Genomic DNA, 21562 nt, shown 5'->3' with positions numbered 1-21562 from the left:
GACAACATATGTTTTTACATTGCATTAACTTGTCAAAATAAGTTAAGCAATTTTCAACTTCAAACTCGATTCAACTCATTACTTTAAGTCAGTTTAATGTAATTTAAGTTGAAATGACTTGAACATCCCAGTTGACTGTACTCAAAAATTTAAGGCAGCAACTTTTTTGTTTGTTTACAGTGTAGTAATCAAAATCCAGAAATCAAAATACATTTATGCATTTGGCATTATGCAACATAATTAAAACCAACGAGTCCAGCACTGATTGTAAAGAAGTAAAGATACATGTATATGCATTACACAAATCCCAACAAGCTTTGAACTTTAGTTTCACACTTTTTCAAGAGGAAGTGGCTCTGTCATGTTCATAACAGTATTTATTTCACACGAGGTTCTCTACACTCGTATTTCACATTATGTAATATCACTCAACAGAGCAGAGATATTAATACTTCACTGAAAGAGAATTTCTCTAAAAATAGATTCATAAACAAAACTAAATGTACATGCAGGTGTCATTATGAATTTCCCACCGTGAAATAAGGCATTGGGAATAAATCCATCATCCATATCTCCAGCATGTCAGCATTTATCAGACAAAAACACACGAGTGACTTCATGATATTAGTGATGCGATCATGAGCACAGATTTAGCCATGAAAATAAATATGAACATTTCCTACCAGAACACATTTATAAAAGTAGAGAACCACAGAATGAGGTTTAACAAGACGGTCATGCGGTTCCTAAACACATTTTAAAATATATACAGAGCTGCTGATCATGTACAGTAAAAACATAAAAACCTTTGAGTTGTTTTCACATACAGTTATTAAAGGAACCCGGAGTTGTTCTTCTCTCAACATATGTCAAGAACACACACCATAAACACTAATCACTCTTAGTCAGATAAAACCAGTCAGTTGTTCACTATAAACACAAGATATAAGAAAAATGCAACTTAATATATTCTATTATACATTAATATTATAGTAACATTTTAACATAATAAGGTTCAATTAGTTGACATTAGTTAATACATACTGTAAAAAAATATAGTGTTCATGTTAGTTAATGCATTAACTTATGTTAACAAATATTACCTTATTGTGTTACCATTAGTATTATTATATATAATTTATTTTTATCGAAGGGGGTGTTGCAAGGGTGTTCTGGGTGTTTGCTAGGACGTTGCTAGGGTGTTCTGGGTGGTTGCTAGGACGTTGCTAGGGTGTTCTGGGTGGTTGCTAGGACGTTGCTAGGGTGTTCTAGGTGATTGCTAGGACCTTGCTGGGTGTTTAGGGTGTTCTGGGTGGTTGCTAGGATGTTCTGGGTGGTTGCTAGGACGTTGCTAGGGTGTTCTAGGTGGTTGCTAGGACGTTGCTAGGGTGTTTAGGGTGTTCTGGGTGGTTGCTAGCAAGGGGGTGTCATGACATGATAATTTCAGGCATTATATAACCAAATGACTGAAATCTATACTCAGTAAACAGGTAACGTCACCTGTGCAGGTACGGGTTGGTATATTAAATATTATATACAGTTTCAGCCAATAAATAAAAATATATATTTTTTAAATTACTATCAGAGTGTTCCAGAAATATTCAAAATAAAGATTTTGTTGGAAAGAAAAAGAATGAATCTGATATAATCTGTTTGATAGGGCTCCACTTCTGTTCACGAAACACAAGCAGAACAGATTTCTGTTCCTGAAATTTCCTTACATAGTTATCACATTTAACAATTTAGGAATCATTCTGAAATGTTTTACACCGATTCATGAATGAGTGACTGAATAATTATTTAACACCATGAGTGTTATAAAATATTAATAAAGAGTAAACCAAATAATAAGCCACAATTATTGTCTTTTTTATGAAAGCTTGTTTCTGACTTTTTTCTCACAATTCAAACATTTGTGGCGCAATAACGAGTTTATATCTCATAATTGTATTTTCTTTTGCAATAACGAGTTTATATCTCACAATTCAAACATTTTTCTCGCAATTACTCACAATTCAAGCTTTTTCCTCGCAAATATGAATTTATAACTCACAATTCAAACGTTTTTCTCACAATTACGAGTTTATATCTCACAATTAAAAAAAAATTCTCACAATTACAAGTTTATATCTCACAACTCGGATAAACTCGCAATTCTGACAATTTTTCATGTAATTTTTTTTTTTAATTGTGAGAAAAATGTTTGAATTCTGCGATATAAACTCGTAATTGCGAGAAAAGTCTGAATTGTGAGATATAAACTTGTAATTGTGAGGAAAAAAAAGTCTGAATTGTGAGATATAACCAAACAATTACCTTTTTTATACTTGGTGGCGGAAACAAGCTTCCAAGCTTTTTGAATATAAAGTTGATGTCAAATCATAAAATCATCCGAGCAGAAGTTTTCTCCCTGTTTCATTCCCTTTAGATTGCAGCTGATGCGTCTGGACTTGTGTTTGCTCTGGTGTGGTTGTGTATTGGGAACGCTTCTCCTCGTGCTGAGATGATCTTTTGACCGCCGTTAAGACCAGCGGCCGATGGAGGCGAAGTTTCGGCTCATGTTGTACGTGTATTCGTCGTTCTGATGCTTTCCCCACGCTCCGAACGGGACGACAATAAGTGTGCTGTTGTCCTCCGAGCCGTACTGCAGCGCCTGGACAACACAAACACACTTTAAGAAGAAGAAACATTGTGCAAATCAAATACTTATTAATTGTGTGCCTCTATTTTCCTTTCTCAGACTATAAGATTTCCTCTAGGGCTGTGCAACGGTAAATCACGTCCAAAATAAAAGTTTGTGTTTACATAATAAATATGTGTGTACTGTGTTTAATTACTTTATATATATAAATATATACACACACATGCATGTATATATTTAAGAAAAATGTGTTATTGATTTCTAGGGCTGTAATCTCCCAGTCGACTAGTTGATTTATTGGTCGATATGTTCTGGCTCGACCAAAATTCTGATTGGTCGATTTATTTGCCGTGTTAATTTCATCAGGTGGACAGCACTAACTGCTAATGGGGGTGTTTTCAGCGCACCCCTGTTTCCCAGGTAATAGTCTGTCTGCAGAACACCCCCCTTGTTTTGGATTAGCCCAACCCAACGCCTAAACCTAATGCGCAATTGTTTGTATTTGTTTTGAGCCTATGCTTTATTTTTCAGTTATGCACTTCATTTCGTTTCTGCTCTCGTCTTGATCTGGTTTGTTTAATAAATATAATTTTTTTTATTAAAGAGGACGTGCCTTTTGCGTTTAAAAGTAAAAGCTTTAAGTTAATAGTCTATTTGTGTCTGAAATGATAGTGTCTGTCAGTTATTATAACATATGACAAAAACAATTGTCGAAATCATGTTGCATATTCCTCAACAGTTCTTGTGCTGATATCACTAGTTGACATAGTGCTATTTTCTGAAATCATAGGCTAGCTGTAATATTGCGCAGTAGGGGTGGAACGGTACATGTATTCGTATTGAACCGAAACGGTACGGGCGTCACGGTTCGGTGCACGAATTTGCACGGAGAATACACGGTACAAATAAAAAAAGCGATAAATTTCGCTCTATTCGCTTTTGGTGTGACTGTGAACGCAGCAATGAACAGGCTGCGATCAAGAATGCAATGCTGGAGTGTGTGTGTGTGTGTGTGTGTGTGCGCGAGAGAGAGAGAAAGGCGCGATTAACAGTGTGTGTGTGCGTGTGCGTGTGTGTGCGCGCGCGCGCGCGAGAGAGAGAGAGAGGCACGGGCGCGAATCGCGCGATCGAACTGTGTGTGTGTGTGTGTGTGTGCGCGCGTGCGAGAGAGAGGCGCGGGCGCGAATCGCGCGATCGAACAGTGTGTGTGTTTGAGAGAGGCACGGGCGATCGAACAGTGGAAACATAAAAACGTACTCCGTCATTTTTTTCATACAGGACATCATTAAAACTGCAAATTGTTTACTTTCATGTTTACGCAATAAAACACAACATTGTGCTTTTGTCACACTCTAAACTCTTAGCAAACTGTAACCTACAACTGTTAACAAAAGTTTTTAATGGTAGTATTATTTTATACGGAAATCAATTATTTATAATTCAGATGAGAATAAAGTTAGGGTTCATTAAAATGAAGGAAAACAAATATATTGATCTGAAATAGCAAATTAATTTTAAATTCATTCAGGTACAATTACCAAACATATCTCAAGGTCTTTTCGTCTATTTAATAATTTAATTAATAAACTAATTATATAAAACTACTGTCAGTGCACTACAAATAAACTGGTTCTATGCCTTTATTAATAAAACTTATTTAAAAAATACAAGGCTTAAGACATTTATAAAAAAGCCTTCTATATTTTTGTTTTGCTATTCACTCCATTGTACCGATATCGTACCGAACCGTGACGTCTGAACCGAGGTATGAACCGAACCGTGACTTCTGTGTACCGTTCCACCCCTATTGCGCAGGTGCACGTGATGCAGAGCCGACAGACTCGAGTGTGTAATTTCAGTGCAAAATAATTAGGTCAAAAACTATTTAATACACTGCAAATAGCCTACTAGTTTTTATGTTTATTTATACTTCATTTAGGCGGACAAGGCTACCAAGTACTGCGCAGATAATTAATCTAACGTTTATTTTTCCGCGTTTCTTCCGTGTTTTTTCCACCCCCCATCGATTTCTAGTCGAAATTTCAGGACTTCAGTCGACCAAGATTTTCTTTGGTTGAGTACAGCCCTAATTTCATAGCTCTCTCTGCACCTGCTCAGCTATGACGTTTGCCGCCTCGGGGGGGTCGTGGCACTGGTTGATGACGTCACAGATCTCCTGGTTGGTCATGATGAAGTTGATGCCGTCGGTGGTGAGAACCAGGAAAGAGTCGTGCGCGTGCTGCAACTACAGACGCCAGTAACAATCAGCGCACGTTTACACAACAAATTGGACGCAAGCTTTGCACATTGAAATACCACCAACTAAAATTTTGTTTCATTTGACGATTTATGTTTTGCAATTTTTCCTACAAACAAAAAAAGTTGTAAAATGCAGGTTGAAATGCACAATTATAGCGCGCGCCCAGACTTTTCTTTTAAATGGATCCAATTGCCTATAACATATTGTGACATAAGTGCATACCAGGGTTCGAGTGGTCTCCGGTTCTGCGATCACTCCGCTCTCCTTCAGGTCGAAGTCTCCGATGCTGCGGGTCATTGCCAAGCGGCCGTTAACGTTCGCCTGACCGACGCTGTTCCACGCCACGAACCCGCCACTGTGACGGACTCTACACACACACAAACACACATTGTTTACATGCTTTGGTGGTACCATGATACAGGCATGATAATATCAATGTACACTACTCTTCGAAAGTTTGGTGTTTTTAATGTTTCTGAAAAAAGTCTCTTCAAGGCTGCATTTACAGGTGAAACTCGAAAAATGAGAATATGGTGCAAAAGTTCATTTATTTCAGTAATTCAACTTAAAAGGTGAAACTAATATATTATATACACTCATTACATGCAAAGTGAGATATTTCAAGCCTTTATTTGTTATAATTGTGATGATTATGGCTTACAGCTTATGAAAACCCCAAAGTCAAAATTAAAATATTGTGAAAAGGTTTTCATGTCTGTAAGCCATAATCATCAAAATTATAACAAATAAAGGCTTGAAATATCTCACTTTGCATGTAACGAGTCTATATAATATATTAGTTTCACCTTTTAAGTTGAATTACTGAAATAAATGAACTTTTGCAAAAAAACTAATTTTTTTAGTTTCACCTGTAATTGATGAAAAATACAGTAAAATCTGTTATAATGTGAAATATTATTACTATTTTAAAAAGAGGTGTTGTGCTTGAATATATTTATAAATGTAATTAATTCCTGTGATCAAAGCTGAATTTTCAGCATCATTACTCCAGTCTCATCTGCATTTTTGTTAATTGAAATAAAGTTTAAATAAAATAACATTTAAATGTTAGATGACACTTAAACTAAACGGAAACTGCCTTGGCATCAAGTGAAATGAAGTGTTAAATAAATAAAATAGAATATTAAACAAACTTTTTATTTTATTTCAACATTTCTCAATTTCATTTAGTTTATCTTGTATTAAAATTACAACTGAAATACAAGTTAATAACTATATAGGCATGTTTAAGAAAAAAACAATGACAAAACAACAAAATTACTAAACCTTTAACTGCAATTTAAAAAAACATATGAATAAAAACAAATTAAAAATAATAATAATAACTATAAACTATAGTATCTCAATTATACTAAAATAGCATTGACTGGAAACAAACTGAAATATGTTGAAGCACTAAAAATACTAACATGAATTAGAAGGGAAATAAAAATAAATGAAACTTAAATGGCAATATAAAAAAATAACAAAAATAATAAAAATTACGAAAACACATAATATAATTACAAAAAAACCCTGAAATTAAAATAAAGACTGATAATATATTTTAAAAAAGCAAATTCAAAAATTCTAAATATTAAAGAAAACTATTTATATATAAAAAAGCATGTTATTAGCATGCCATGTCCAGATAGTAACCTAAAACAGTACTTTTATCCAAGCGATATGCCAAAATTGTTCTGCAAATACAATCCACATAACCAAACGAAGACTTGCGTAACATTGCACGCGCGGTTCATACAGCCGTAAGCCATCATTTGAGTCGCAGGCGCTTGGCTTTTATTAATAGCACACAGGCCTGTTAAATACGCAGAGAGATCTGGTATCACTACACATGCAGAACATGTTATTCCTGGAGCGCTGGTGTGTGTGTGTGTGTGTGTGTGTGTGTGTACCTGTGTTTCTCATCTTTCCTCTCTGGCGTGTGATCGTCAGTGAGTTTGCGAGCTTTGCCCTTCCTGCACAGAAGAGCTCGGCTGTCCCCAACACTGCCGACGACCAGCTCGATCCCGTCTCTCAGCAGCGCCACTGTCGCAGTCGTGCCCACCATCATGAGCGAGGCTGACGAGACAAACACACTTACAGGATTTGATGCTTTTAAAGGTGACACATTATGCCCCTTTTCACAAGATGTAATATACAGCGGCGGCCTTAAGCATCTGGGGGCCCGTTTCAATAACTAATATGGGGCCCTACACACATAAAACAGGCAGCTCAACATAGAAATAATCCAACCTTATTTGATTAAAACTATATACACTTAGGGCGTTTTCACACCTGAAAGTCCGCACCAAGGTCCGAACCAAAGTTCAGGTTTTGATACATTTTATACTTTCAGAAAGTTTTGGTTTGGTTTCACACTGCAGTTATGCGAGCGCACTAAAGACCTTTACGTGACACACTCGCGTCCTGTCGTCATCATTTGGGTGTGCTGCATCTCGACATTGATTGGTTTGTAAATGGACGTGTGTGTGTGACGTCAGCGTGTCGTCAGTTCAGCGGGTAACTTTGACAACATGAATGAACAGACGCATATCGTTGTAACTATATTGATATTTTTATGGCATAATTACCCGCAGCACCAACTATACACACAGCTAGGTCAAATTCGCCAAATGAACGTCCTCGTTGTGCGAACATTTTATCGAGTTGACTTCTTCTTATGTCATCAGACCATACTTCAATTAAAAACCTCGTCTGCTCCTCTCCCCATGTGCCACGGCTCATTTCTCCTGCCAGCTTCTGTTTTTCGGCTATGCGGGAACCACCGGAGCATCCTTTAAAAGGTCTGAAAGTCCGAACCATACAGAAATGCTTTCACACTAGAAACGAACCAAACCTTTGTTCAGTTTGATCCGGACCGAGACTAGCTCTTTTCGTCGGACCAAATTTCACCTGTTTGGTCCGGACCGTGGTGCGGGGGAGGTTTCACACCTGTCATTTTGATTCGGACCAAACTGAAATGTCCGGACCAAACAAGGTAGGTGTCAAAGGGCCCTTATAAAGCGTTTTACGTTGGAATAAGCCTCGCCCTTTCACGCAGGGTAACTTCACTGCTTAATTGATTTGCGCAGTATATTTTCAGCTGTCTGTGCTGACTTAAAAAAAACCCAGCTCAAACATCCCCTCGACTTGAATAGGTAAAGGTATAAACACATAAACTACCGATATTATTCTTCAGATCGCTTAAGCCGTTCGCGGGGGCGGTAAACGTCGCCATGGCCACTTACTTCGACCAATCAGAGACGTCAGTGTTTTGCTTAGAATTGTGGCTTTTATAGGAGCAGAAACTTTCGTTTCACAACCTCGTAGCTCGTGGTCAATCTACCTTGGATGGTTTAGACATTTTGGCTGAAAATCAATATCCTACGGAGAAAATGAATGGGATTTTGCTGGTCTGTTGGGGCCCCCGTTGGAGGACGGGGCCTGTTTCAATTGAAACGTGTGAAACATAGGTAAGGCCGCGTCTGGTCATTTATTATAGCTTGTCAAATTTGCCCCTTTTTGGGTGTGAGCAAAAACGCGCCATTTTTGTGTGTGTCCCTTTAAATGCAAATGAGCTGCTGCTCCGCCCCCGTTCAGAAGAGGGCGGAGCCTTTACACGAGCTTCAGAGACTCCGGCAATAACACGACGGGCGAATCTCCCTCATCCACAATCTCAGAGATAGCGAGTGTAGCCTTACGGAGAGACTCGGGGAGAGTTTACCTTTTAGACGCTCCTGGACGTTTCTGAATGGTTAGAGGATACATGCGTGGAGTTGTTGTGGAGTTACATTGATTCATCTCATCAACTTGCATGAACCGTCATGTTTAACTTATACACAAGTTGACACAGTTCCCTGAGGTCTTTATAAGACAGCTGTGACATGATTTGCTCGTCTGTGCTCAACGACAGAACAGTTTACATGCTTTACTCGAACTTTTGCCATTGCGTCAGAACTGGTTACGCTGGTGTAAACCATAATGGTAATATTATAATAAGATCCCCTTCCTACATCAGAAGGGGAGTGAAATCTAATCAACTTATTTTTTGACATGCTTGCAGAGAAAGGCTCACCAGAACAAAGATACTGGCTTTCACTTTTCATGTTTTCTGTGTTGGTAGACGCACCCGATTATAACACTTAAACACGGAAAAAGTCAAATTTTCATGATATTTCATGATATTCATGACACTTATGACATGTAAAGTGGCTGTTTAGTGTATGTATGAAATCCTCAAAGTCATACAGGGAATGCATGAACTGATAAAATATGTGTGCCATGAAATGCAATGCATGTGGCAAATGCATAAATGTAAATGATAATTCTTCATACCATTGCCATATATCCGCAGCTCGGCAGCCAAAGCCACGTCCACCTGCAGGAACGCTTTCGACAAAACCGCCTGTAAATCTGTTTCCACCTCCAAACAATCCCTACAAAACACAACAACTTCATCTTCACTATTTCATTCACAATGGTGCGTTATATTGCATTGACCCAGAACACATTCTTGAGTTGATGGAAATACTGGTTATGATTTTCTTTATATTTTGTTTATAATCATGAACATGATTAAATTATGCTTAAAATTAAACACGATTTAAAATTTTAATCATGATGTAGTGATTAATTAATCTAATTAATCGCACATTAAATTTGTCATTTAAAGTCATTATTGTGTTAAATGAGAAAAGCATCAAAAATACAATAATTAGCTTTAGAAAGAAACTAAAACTGCCAGTAATATACAGTATATGATGCATTGAAGGCATAAAAACAAACAAAAACAAAATTTGTTTATTTAAATTATACTGTATATAAATTATATTTAGAACTGTATTTTAACAACAATTAAAAAACATTTTTTTTTACAAAATGTGAATTATTTTAGTAGTATTTTAAATATTTTACCAGATTTTTTTTTTATTGGTGAATTGTATTGATTCAAACTAGATTGTGAAAATGTCGAAGTTATAAATAAAACTAGTACTTTTTACAAGAAAATACTAAATCATTCTTTCTACTTCAAAATTTCACGTTTAATTCAATGTGTTTCTCCATTTCTTTGTAATTATTTGTCAAATTCACTTGCGTTTTCTGAGTGAAAACTGTTTCAAAGCCTACTTTTCTCAGTCTAGGGTTAATTTTACCTGGAACATAATGATCATAACTAGAACTTTAACATAATACAGGGTTATATATATAGGGTTAATTGAGTTTAACTGGAGGTCACCATATGGTGTACCTGATGTGTTGCTCCATGTGTTTGTGACAGAAATCGGCGGCCTGTGGTCCTCCGTGCCCGTCAAACACAGCGAAGTACAGTGTGTTATGCGCGAGCTTGCTCACTTGGAAGCGGTCCTCGTTTTCCCGCCGACGGCCGATGTGGGAGGCGCAGCCCACGTTGGAAAGGCTGACGTGTGGGATGGGGGTCCCATAGCGGATGCTGGGCGGCAACTGGATGGGCTCCTCTATCCGGTTATCCCAAATCCCAAAGGAATCCCACGTGGCTGGACGCCCGCTGCCGTCCATGTCCAAGCGTGTGCTGCTCCATCGGACTCCGGGAATGGCCGGCTCCCGCTCGCACACACACCTGGCTGGACGTGTGTTCGCGCTCCGGCCCACCGCGGGGAGGCTGCGTCGGAGCAGACGGGACAACGAGACGGCCGAGACGGACATTCAGACTTCTGTTCCTCAGCACACTTCAGATAGGACTCCTGTGATCAAAATTAAAGGAGAACACTTTGAAATAAGGTTTCATTTAGTGCTGTCAAATCGATTAATCGCGATTAATCACATCTAACATAAAAGTTTGTAAATATACTGTATGTGTGTGTATATATATATTGTATGTATATATATATATATAAATACACACACACATGTATTTACAAACTTTATGTTAGATGTGATTAATCGCGATTAGTCGTGACTCGTGATTAATTGCGTCTAAAATAAAAGTTTGTAAATATATATGTGTGTGTATGTACTGTATGCGTGTATATATGTACACAGTGTATATATATATATATATATATATATACACACTATATATTTACAAACTTTTATGTTGGATGCGACAAACGATCTCAAATAAAAGTTAGTAAATATACATGTGTGTGTATGTATGTGAGTATATATATATATACATATATATATATATATATACAGTATATATATACATTATGTATTTACAAACTGTTATGTTAGATGCGATTAAATAGATTTAATGCGATTAATAGCATCTAACATAAAAGTTTGTAAATATATGTGTGCGTGTGAATATATTTATATATATATATATATACTGTATATATACACACTGTGTATATATTTACACACATACACAACACACACACACATATATGTACAAACTTATGTTATCGCGATTAATCGATTTGACAGCACTAGTTTCATTTAGTTAGCATGAATGAACAAAAAATATATATTGATCACCATTTACTAATACAATATTAAAATCCAAAGTTTTATCTGTTAATATTATTGATAACACTTTACATAATAAGGTCCCACGAATTAACATCAGTAAGTGCATTTACCAACATTAACAATAAGAGATACTTTTGTTACAGTATTTATTTATCTTTGTTAACGTTAGTTAATACAAATATAACTGTTCACTGTTAGTTCATGTCAGCTCAGCTCCATTAAATAATGTTAACAGATACATCTTTTGATTTTAATAATGTATTAGTAAATGTTGAATTAACCTTAACTAAGATTAGTTATTGTTTTAGAAGTATTGATCGTTGTTAGTTCATCTTCAAAAAAATGTAGTTAACCAATGAAATGCAAGTGTTACCATGTTATTTAACTGACCTGATCTAACATGAACTAACAGTAGTGGTATTGTAAATTAACCAAAATTCACAAAGATTAATAAATACTGTAACACATGTATTACTCGTTGTTAGTTAATGTTAGTTAATGCATTAATTAATGTTAAGTAATGAGACCCTTATTGTAGTTAGTAGTGTTTGCCAAGTCAAAACAGACTCCAAATCTTTTGCAATGTTTTCAGATGATGCAGACATTGTGAAGATTTCAGATGATGGCAACATAATCATTAACATTGTTTATTCCTTATACTGTAATTATGAGAACAAGTTGTAACTGCAGCATAAAGTTAATGAAGTTAACGTACAACATAACATTACAGCTGTATATCACATTACTTTGACACACTCATCTCTGGCTGATAACTGAATACTTCATTGAAACAAGCATTTTCTGTAAAGCTGCTTTGAAACAATATGTAGCCTATTGTGCAAAGCGCTACACTAAAAGCTTGAATTGAATTGATGACTTCTTCAGGTCAAGTTCATGTGAATCTGCTGTGCGTCACACACACTGCTGACCTTTGTGAGACGTGTGTGTTTCGTGTCAAAACAAATACATGCCATTGCCGGCCCCAATGACATCACTGGGTCAGTAATGCATCATCACAACAAGTGTTCGGCAATGAATGTGTGCATTTCAAAATGCATATTCTTGATTTCAATGACTTGCAGCAGTCACTTTGTAAAAAGCACATTTTCTTATTTGCACCATATCTTTATGTAGCCTATTATTGTTAAAAATATTAATACGTTTTTTGCTGATTTTACATGTACTTTACTTTTGATTCATGGTAAAAAAAATATTATTTTTAAAAACTTATCCAGCACTTCTGTTCTTTTCTAAACTTTTTTTTTTTTTTTACGTTTTAGAAGTTTAACTTTATGTAGAACAATGTACTTTGCAAACGAACTGGATAAATAAATATTTTCTTTTCTAAACTTTTAAAAATTAACTTTATGCTTGTAAAACTATTTTAAAAAATGACAGTAAAAACTGTACAACAAAGTGCTTTCCAAACAAGTTCAATATATCCCAATATACATAGGCCTACTAACATAATAATTCGTCAGACCAGATTTAGTCAGAAAGCTCTGAATGTCACCGCTCGTTACAAAAGCAAAACTCGTGAAAAAGATAACAGCAACTTACCTGCGTCAAATAAGCAGGTTTGTCATTTAGTTGACAAAGTTATTGTCCGTCCAAAAAAGTGAGCTAGACAGCTGGAGTGACAGAAGGTGTGTGTCAAATCAACACACTTCAACGCTACTAGTTAAACTGATAAACTTGCTCCAGGGGGCGTTGGCGGCTCAAAAGCCCAATCAACATTTGAGCCGCTTTTAAATCTCAGGATATACTTTGTCAGTAAAGAGACTTTTGCATACGAAAACCTATAAACTGTTAAATCGATTAATTCAAAGAATTCGAAACATGAGCTAATAATGAAAGTACGCCGCGGCAATGTTTACACAATAATTCTGAACATAAACACAAACGACTGTGATTGGTCGATCCTGAGCAGCGCTGAGAAAAGTAACACATATCAAGTGGCGAAGTTCTGCTTCAGAAGCGGTCGGGATAATAAATAATACAAAAATAGTGACACAGAGGTACTTTAATAATCACTAAAGGAAATTATACAGTGAATAGTGAACAGTGAATACATTCTTATGTCAATCAGAGACAACGTCCGAGCTGCTAAACCCCGCTTCTTCATCACATTCCATTACACAGATTATCCAATCACAGGCCGCCTCTATCGTCCGCTCGTCCAATCAGATGAGGGGGTGTGTGAGTGTTTGGGTCAGGCGCTTTTTTATGCGCGCCACCGCGTCCAACATTCTCTTGATGACTGACATGAGTTTGATTTACTCTATTCGTTTATTTTCTGTAAATTACTTCCTCAAACCAAAGGATTCTTTGTTCTATAGTATTCCAACATAAAGACAGATTTGAGAACATGCGTCCCCAATAGAAGTAGGCCTACTATGATTATTTAAGATAGAAATACCTTTGAACATCTAACTAAAATGTGTTACACTCCCAATTATATTTGATTTAGAAATGCATTAGGGGCATTAGCATTTACACTGTGTGTGTTTGGCCTCTCTCTCTCACACACACACACACACACACACACACACACACACAGAGAGAGAGAGAGAGAGATGGATCACAGCATGTTTCTGCTGTAAACACAGCTGAAGTCATGAATAAAAGATCAGCAAGTACTCAAAACAGATACATTTAAATACACTATAAATAACTCATTCCGGTGGAGACCATAAAGTTTTCTTAAGCAAACAGCTGCACTTGCAAGGTAGCAAATGTGTAAAGGTTTAGGTTTAATTTACAGTATACTCTTACAAATTTTGCAGAATAGTCTGTGCATAATGCCAAATAATACTGCACAATATACAGCAAGTTTTAGGCTAGTATTCCATTCCATAAAAATACAACAATAAATGGTTACATTAATTTGCATATGGAAGAAAGAGCAATTACAATACAATATGCAAATATTAAAGATAATTTGGTATGAGGTCATTCGGAGATTTTCAAACCTTACATTTCTGAAGAAATAAAGCAAAACTAGAACTGCACACCTTAAACTGAGTCTGAATGAAGTTTGTGTTATATTGTTCGTGTCGAATTACAGAAGTTTAATATTTACTATACTTATAGTGTTTGAGGTTTTGAACAAACACTAACCGAAATGTTTGAGGAACATCAGCACATCTATAAAGAGAGCAAAACAGAAATATGAAAGAGAGATATTACACCATTTCTCTGAAGTAAGTAGGGCAGATGCTCCGTAGGGTCCATAATGTCGACCGAACACAGGACTCAGTAGATGTGTGTGCTTATACACCTGTGTGTTTGATTTACTCTGAGTGCTGCAGATACAATATCAACGCAGCTCGACTGAAATATTTAAAGCTGGACTCAATTCAGACATCATTTAGAACAAAGATAACCCACTTTAAGTCAATATCTACGCCTTGCTCCCTCACACGGAAAAGATCAAATATTCAGTAGACTTCACTTAAGAGCTCTGGGCGGAAACACAAAGACCTCATTCAGTCAAGTCCTGGTGCCTCGGTAAAAATAACATGAAATCACACACCAATCACAGTGCTCAGAAAACAAGAACCAGGCTCATACACAAGGTGTTTTAACTATATTTCTGTTTGTGCAAGACTTGAGGCTTTAAAATCAGACACAGATCACATTATCTAGAACAATACAAGCATTATTTTATTCCATTAAAGTGCTCTAGTGATTATCAGCCCATGATTGTGTATCTCTAGAAGGCTTTTTGCAGTGATAAAGCAACTGAAAGTCATTCTTTTTCAGTGAGATTAACATCTGCCAGCATTGACAGTGTTTGAAGTTGTTCAGGTGTATGTAAGTGAGTACAAAAAGCTGCACGATTAATCGTTAAAAGATTGCGGTCTCGATTCAAACACCATCACGATTTTTCCTAAATGACAACGATTCAATTTATTGTGTCAAAAACTTTTGGCAAAATCATACCGAGCATTAAAATCTCCGGACCTCATTTTTAGGTATGAAACAGCTTCACAAACAGTCTTTCCAACCGCACAGTATCCCTATTTCTGTTACAATAATTAAAATTATCACAGAAATACTGGGATAAAAGTTTATAGTTCGGATATAAAGTGTGATGACTACGGTAGTGATAAAAAATAACCAGGTAATCAGGTAATGCTTCAAATAACGATTGTTTCAATACATTATTACACCAGTAGGGGGCGACAAGTGACTGTTAAAATGTATTTGTCATTGAATCAATCATTCAATATTCGTTCAAAAACACAGATTCATCCAGTAATCAGCTAAAGTCAGGTCACCGGCTTATCGCCAGTAATGAAACAAGTCTTTATGAGGGAGTCATTGAATCATTCATTCAACCAATTTAAAAAGAAAAAAATAGTTCTAATTAATTGAACATTTTAAATAGACTGCAGCAATTAATATTTTGTCAGAACCTCTAGTAAAATACATGTTATTTTATTCAGTAGTCTGTTCAGAATAGGAGAATCGTGATATTGTTTGAAAAAAAAATCGTGATTCTCAATTTATCCAGAATCGTGCAGCTCTAGTACAAAGTGACCACAGTGACTGAACATGATCAATGCTCTCATTTAGACAGTAATTACCCGTTCTGAGAAAACCTTCAATGTCCCTAAAAACATTATCATACAGAAACTGTTTTCAAACCAGTGCTCATTTTAAATCTACAAAGTAGATTTTTTTTATAAAAAAAGTGATAAAAAAGTTGGTTTTGAAAATGTCTAGCTAAATATAATGACATTAAGTTAATACTGTGAAGACAGTAGACCGTTTTTTTTCTGTGCAAAATTGGAAAAAAAAGTAATTGAACTTTCAATAAAGTTACATAATAGTGAACGATTCACATTAATATTCAAGTGAACGCATTAACTCAGTCTAACAGGCTAGTTCACATCACTTCAAACAAATACCAACATTTCAAATATTGTTCACATATAATGTTGGATGTTGGCTTTAGAAATGGGAAACACAATTGCAATTTCCATTCTGCCCCAACAAACACAAACTGTGTGAACACACTGATCCAGAACAATATCTGAAAGATGGTGTTTGTTGAGGCAGAGAATGAGTCTTAAAGGGATAATTGACCCCAAAATGAAATTTAATCATATCCATCCAAAACTATACAAGATTCATTCTTCTGTGGAACACAAAGGTCTCAGTGCCGTTTTGTCAATACAGTAGAAGTCAATGTTGTCCAGTGTTGTTTTGTTCCCAAGGTTCTTTAAAATATCTACTTTTGTGTTCCATAGAATAAAGAAAGTCATGCAAGATTTAGTAGAACAACATGAGGGTGAGTAAATGATGACAGAATGTTCTTTTTTTGAGTGAACTATCACTTTAAGAGACATTTAATAACCCTCCAGAACCAAAAAAGTGGGGCTTATTAACTGAATCATAAAAACGACAAATGGGACACTCTACAGTCTCATGCACTTGCATAGTCAAGAACAAGTTTACATGAAGTTCGCCATTTTGGGACTCGGCCATTGACAAGAAGTCATTTCAAGACCTTCCAGTTCGTGTCTACATATTTTTTTACTTTTTTTAATCTGCTATACATTCTCCAGTCTAGCCTCCATCTATAAAATACATTTACATATAAATGGGTTACACTTTATTTTACACACTCTATTAACTATAAGTAACTACATGTCAACTAACTCTCATTAATTTGCAGCTACATGTCAACTAAAGCCGCGTTTCTACCGAAATTACCCGGACCAATTTGTCCCAGGAACTTTTTACCCCTAGACCTGTTGCTGTCTGAGTTTCCACCGCGGTCCAAAGTACCGTGAAGATTAGGCATATTAGTTCGGTGACGTAGGACTGCGCGCTACTTTACAGTTCACGCAGGATTTCATCCTCTGAATTTAAGCTTAATAAAGCCTGAACCTCGGCGTCGGTCCATTAATTGTATTTTTTAAACTCCATTGTTGATTCGAAAAGTAAACAACTCTACTGCATGCACCGCAACAGATTTTTAAAAAAATGGTGGTTGAAATAAAATGCTGCGTGGAGAAAACCAATCAAAATGCTAAGTGATCTCTACCAATCAGCATGTTCAGCGCCCAAGTCTCAACCGTGAAGGTTCCTGAACTTTGAAAAAGTACTACCTTGCCAGCAGAGACTTTCTAATGGGGAGATTTTGAATTCATAGACCTCTCTGCAGTCGAAACACACTGAGTACCACCCCAAAGTTGGGGGAAGTTGGCGAAGCTTGGGAAGTTCCTGCGGTAACACTCATTAGAGTATTATTAGACTGTTAGGTTGGGTTAATAGAATAGGCATGTAGTTGCAAAATTACTTATAAAATGTCTCATGGGGAGAATCAAAATAAGGTTTTAGCAGATATTAAGGAGACAATCTACTAATCATCTAATAAGGGTTAGTTGACATGTAGTTGCAAAGTTACCTATAGTTAGTAGAATGCCTAAAGTGAAATTAAAGTGTTACCAAAAAAAAAAACGAGTCACTTTGGCAGTTCCTCTTTGGGTTGTGGTTTCAAGCAGCAATTAGATCCAGGGAACAGTGACCTGAAGACATTCCTCTTCCTCTTTCCTGTCCTACCCTTTTCGGGCGATTGTTCAGAGAGGCATATGGAGTTCCGGAGTGTGCTGATCCGCCGCTCGTGTTCACGGATCTTGCACTGCAGGTGGTTCTGGATGGCAAACCCCAGCGATTCCATATCCAGCGACGCTCCATACACTTCCCACGTCATTCCCTGCTCATCCCAGATGATCTGCTGAGGTGCACCACTCTTCTCCTTTTCTCCCTTCACTTCTCCTGTTCTCCCAGAGTTGATGGGTTTTAAGGAGTCCTCGGAGGACTTGTTTGTCACTCCGGGCAACAGTCGACAAGTTGTGTCCAATTCACTGATGGTTACTTTCGAATCAAGAGTCTGCGGTGACTGGCTACAAAGTTCAATCTCTATTTGACACACATGTTGTAGAGGTTTCTGGCTATTGGGAGACTTGTAAGGGGCTGGACCTAGAAATCTAGGCTTGGCTCCCGTTGGTCTGAGGTCTACAGTTGGCAACCAATCAGAGTCAGAGTTGCCATCGGGCCTGAGATCATTGTATAGGCCCACTTTAGGGTTGAGGTCAATCTCAGGGTTCAATTTAAGGTATTGAGAGTCATGGACTGGACTCATGTCTGTGGATTTGCTGCAAACCTCCATGACCGCCTGGACCTCGACGTCAACGTAAACTGGGTGCAGATCCACCTGTAGTGCTGCGTCCTTTGTTTCGGTCACTAGGAAACCTTTATATGTCTTTGTCTCTGCATCGTTCAATTCCTTGGATGCCGACGTCTTATCCACTGGGAAACCTTTAATTGTCTTGGTCTCTGCATCGTTCAATTCCTTGGATGTTGGCGTCTTATCCACTTGGAAACCTTTAATTGTCTTGGTCTCTGCATCGTTCAATTGCTTGGATGTCGACGTCTTATCCACTTGGAAACCTTTAATTGTCTTTGTCTCTGCATCGTTTAATTGCTTGGATGTTGGCGTCTTATCCACTAGGAAACCTTTAATTGTCTTTGTCTCTGCATCGTTCAATTGCTTGGATGTTGGCGTCTTATCCACTAGGAAACCTTTAATTGTCTTTGTCTCTGCATCGTTCAATTGCTTGGATGCCGGCGTCTTATCCACTAGGAAACCTTTAATTGTCTTTGTCTCTTCATTGTTCAGTTGCTTGGATGTCGGTGTCTTATCCTTTTCGTTCATCACTGTATCCTTCTTGGCCTCAGTCACCATCTTGTCCTTAATCTCAACTGCCCCCTTTCTCTCTCCTGTCTGTCTCCTCTCCTCGCTTTTTGCTTCCTCCTTTTCCTTCTGTCTCTGACTGCTCCCTGCGTGTCTCTCTTGGGTTGTGACATATGCGTCAGTCTTGTCTTCAGGCTCTTTCTGCTGTTCAGCTGCTTGTTTCGATGACAGAGCGGAGGTTTGTTTGCACCCTGTCGAGCTCTTCACGGTGAGGTCTCTTCCACCGTGTCCCTGAGGGACAGTGTCCTCTCTTTCATCTCCAAGCGTTTCTCCTTTTCTCTCAATCCTGCTCTTTATCTCTTGCTCCTGGCGTCCCTGAGGACTCTCTCCTGCTGCTTTCGCCCCCAGTTGCAGTTTGCTCTCCACCAATGTGTCAATCATTATATCTTTCGGAGAAGTCGATAACGGTCCTTCTTTGCCTGTAACTCTTTTAATCCGCTCGGTTTTGTCCAATTTGAGAGATGCAGCGTGGGATAGTTTAAGTTTGGGGCTGGAAGTGGCTCGAGGAATGTGCGAGAGAGATGCCCGGTTGAGATTCTTGGGAGAGTCGTTTGAGGAAATCTGGGAAGCGGAAGCGGTTTTGTGAAGCATCTTTTGTGGGGAGTCTGCGGAGCCCATTATATGAGATGCTGAGGCCGTCTTTTGGATGTTTTTGGAGAATGTTTTCGCATTCGCTTGTAGCTTCTTCTCATGGCTTGCATTTGGGGATCTGAGTTTTGACCCACTGGGTTGAGGTTGAGTGGATAAACTTAAGACCATTCCAGGTGCAGTTGCTTTGTTTGGTTGAGTTGATGCTATTTTAGTCATAGCAGTTGTGTTGATTGTTCTCACAGTGACTTGCTTGGTCGTAGCCGAGTGCATGGTGGGTATTCTCGAGGCAGGGAGGGGTTCTGCGGCTGGATTGGTTGCTAATGCTGTGTGTTTTAGTGTTTTTTCATGGCCAGCAGATTCCATTGAGTTGGATCTCTCCTCTAGCTCTTTAGCTTTTACTTCAATCCCATGATTCTCTCCAAGTCTTGTCCTGGTTCCAGGAGAGGTGTTTCCCTTTCTGTGTTGTCCTGAGGTCTTGGGCTCAGATTCCCAGCATGCCTTGGGCTCATCGTTTCTGGGCGGATGAAGGAAGGCAGGTCGGGATTCCATGAAACCAATCCAAATGAATATCCAGCTCTGATTTAGTGATGTTTTAGTTGTGGGTACGACACACCTGTCAAGTGAAAAACAGCAGATTCTGTTAAAGAAAATCTTTGCTATTTGGTGGATTTTCAAACCATTAGTGAGTTTTGATCTTGAGGCTTACTCAAAAAACCTTTTACTTCTTTAGATTTTCAAATAGTTTGATTATTTTGGGTGAAATATCTAAATGAAATCAATAAACAAGCATAATGAATTGTTTTAAGAGCTTTGCCATACGGTCAAATTGTTTACACTGTACATTAAAACATGCAAAAGCATTTCCAATTCATCGACATAGAGCAGGATAAACAGAAAGAGAGAGGAACCAATCATTAAGAGGCCCATCAGAGAGATGAAAGCGCTGTTTCATTGATCAAACTTTGTAATTCACATTAGATAGATGGAAATGACAGGATTTATTGATTTTATGTCAATTCGGTTAGGTACTGTAAGTGCACTCCTGACGTAACGACTGTACATTCAAGGCCCTCTACATTTGCAATTTATCTTGCATTGCTTGTTATTGAATTAACTTGTTAAAAATTACTACACTGAAACTATATTCCAGTTGCATTTTAGTGAATAAACCAAATGTTATTACTGCATGTTAGAATAATCATATACGCATTGATTTGAAACTATGTTTTTTTAAAAGGAAACAAAACAAAACTCATGAAAGCAGGTTTTGAATGCTGTCTGTTTTACAAATGCAATCAGAGCCAATTGTGAAAATATAGCAATTTAAAACGACAACTCAAATTTCCCTGCTGAAAAAAAAAACACATAAAAAAACAAAACAAGAAAGTGTCCAGAACTCCCTTATTCTCCTGTAACATAACAGTATGATGGGTAATAAATGTAGGCTACAGAGATTATCGACGACGCCCATTGCACGACCGCGTAAACACTATCGCTTTATGTGTCATTAAAGTACACAAATGGACCACAAACACGTCTTCTTGAATAAATATTACACGCACAATTATACTCACTATTAATGCCTCCAAAATCCAGACGATGTCCATCATGGTGTGTGTGCGTGTGTGTGTGTGTTCTTCTGAAGGTTGATGCTGAAACTGTGGAGTGTTTTTCCCTCTCATGCTTGAATAAATGACGATGCGCGCGCACGAGCTGCAAGAGAAGCAGGGGTGACGCGCGCAATACAGCGCACACACATATTGATTTAGTTTGATGATGTGCGTCTCATTTTTCCAAAACATCAACAAACATTTTACAGTTGTGCGCGTCAGATCGCCTGGCT

General features: G+C 37.5%; 2 protein-coding genes across 2 annotated transcripts; both read right to left on the bottom strand.

Moving 5' to 3' along the window:
* Nucleotides 1-2216: 2216 nt before the first annotated feature.
* Nucleotides 2217-10595, bottom strand: ppm1ka (protein phosphatase, Mg2+/Mn2+ dependent 1Ka). The gene is made up of 6 exons (XM_056248776.1): nucleotides 10153-10595; nucleotides 9240-9340; nucleotides 6818-6983; nucleotides 5124-5268; nucleotides 4752-4886; nucleotides 2217-2653 (listed from the first exon to the last, which is right to left on the bottom strand). Exons 1-6 carry the CDS (start codon nucleotides 10584-10586, stop codon nucleotides 2522-2524), a joined length of 1113 nt encoding a protein of 370 aa, XP_056104751.1. The 5' UTR covers nucleotides 10587-10595; the 3' UTR covers nucleotides 2217-2521.
* A 7208-nt stretch (nucleotides 10596-17803) lies between these two features.
* gprin3a (GPRIN family member 3a) lies at nucleotides 17804-20325 on the bottom strand. Its single transcript, XM_056248774.1, has one exon. The coding sequence runs from the start codon at nucleotides 20266-20268 to the stop codon at nucleotides 17836-17838; it is 2433 nt and encodes an 810-aa protein (XP_056104749.1). The 5' UTR covers nucleotides 20269-20325; the 3' UTR covers nucleotides 17804-17835.
* Between the last annotated feature and the right edge of the window lie 1237 nt (nucleotides 20326-21562).

The sequence above is a fragment of the Rhinichthys klamathensis genome, unplaced genomic scaffold (genome assembly GCF_029890125.1).
Source record: "Rhinichthys klamathensis goyatoka isolate OS25496 unplaced genomic scaffold, OSU_Roscu_1.1 h1tg000058l_1, whole genome shotgun sequence".
NCBI classification, from domain to species: Eukaryota; Metazoa; Chordata; class Actinopteri; order Cypriniformes; family Leuciscidae; genus Rhinichthys; species Rhinichthys klamathensis.
The sequence above is the reverse complement of the archived record's forward strand: the minus strand, read 5'-3'. Positions and strand labels throughout refer to the sequence as shown.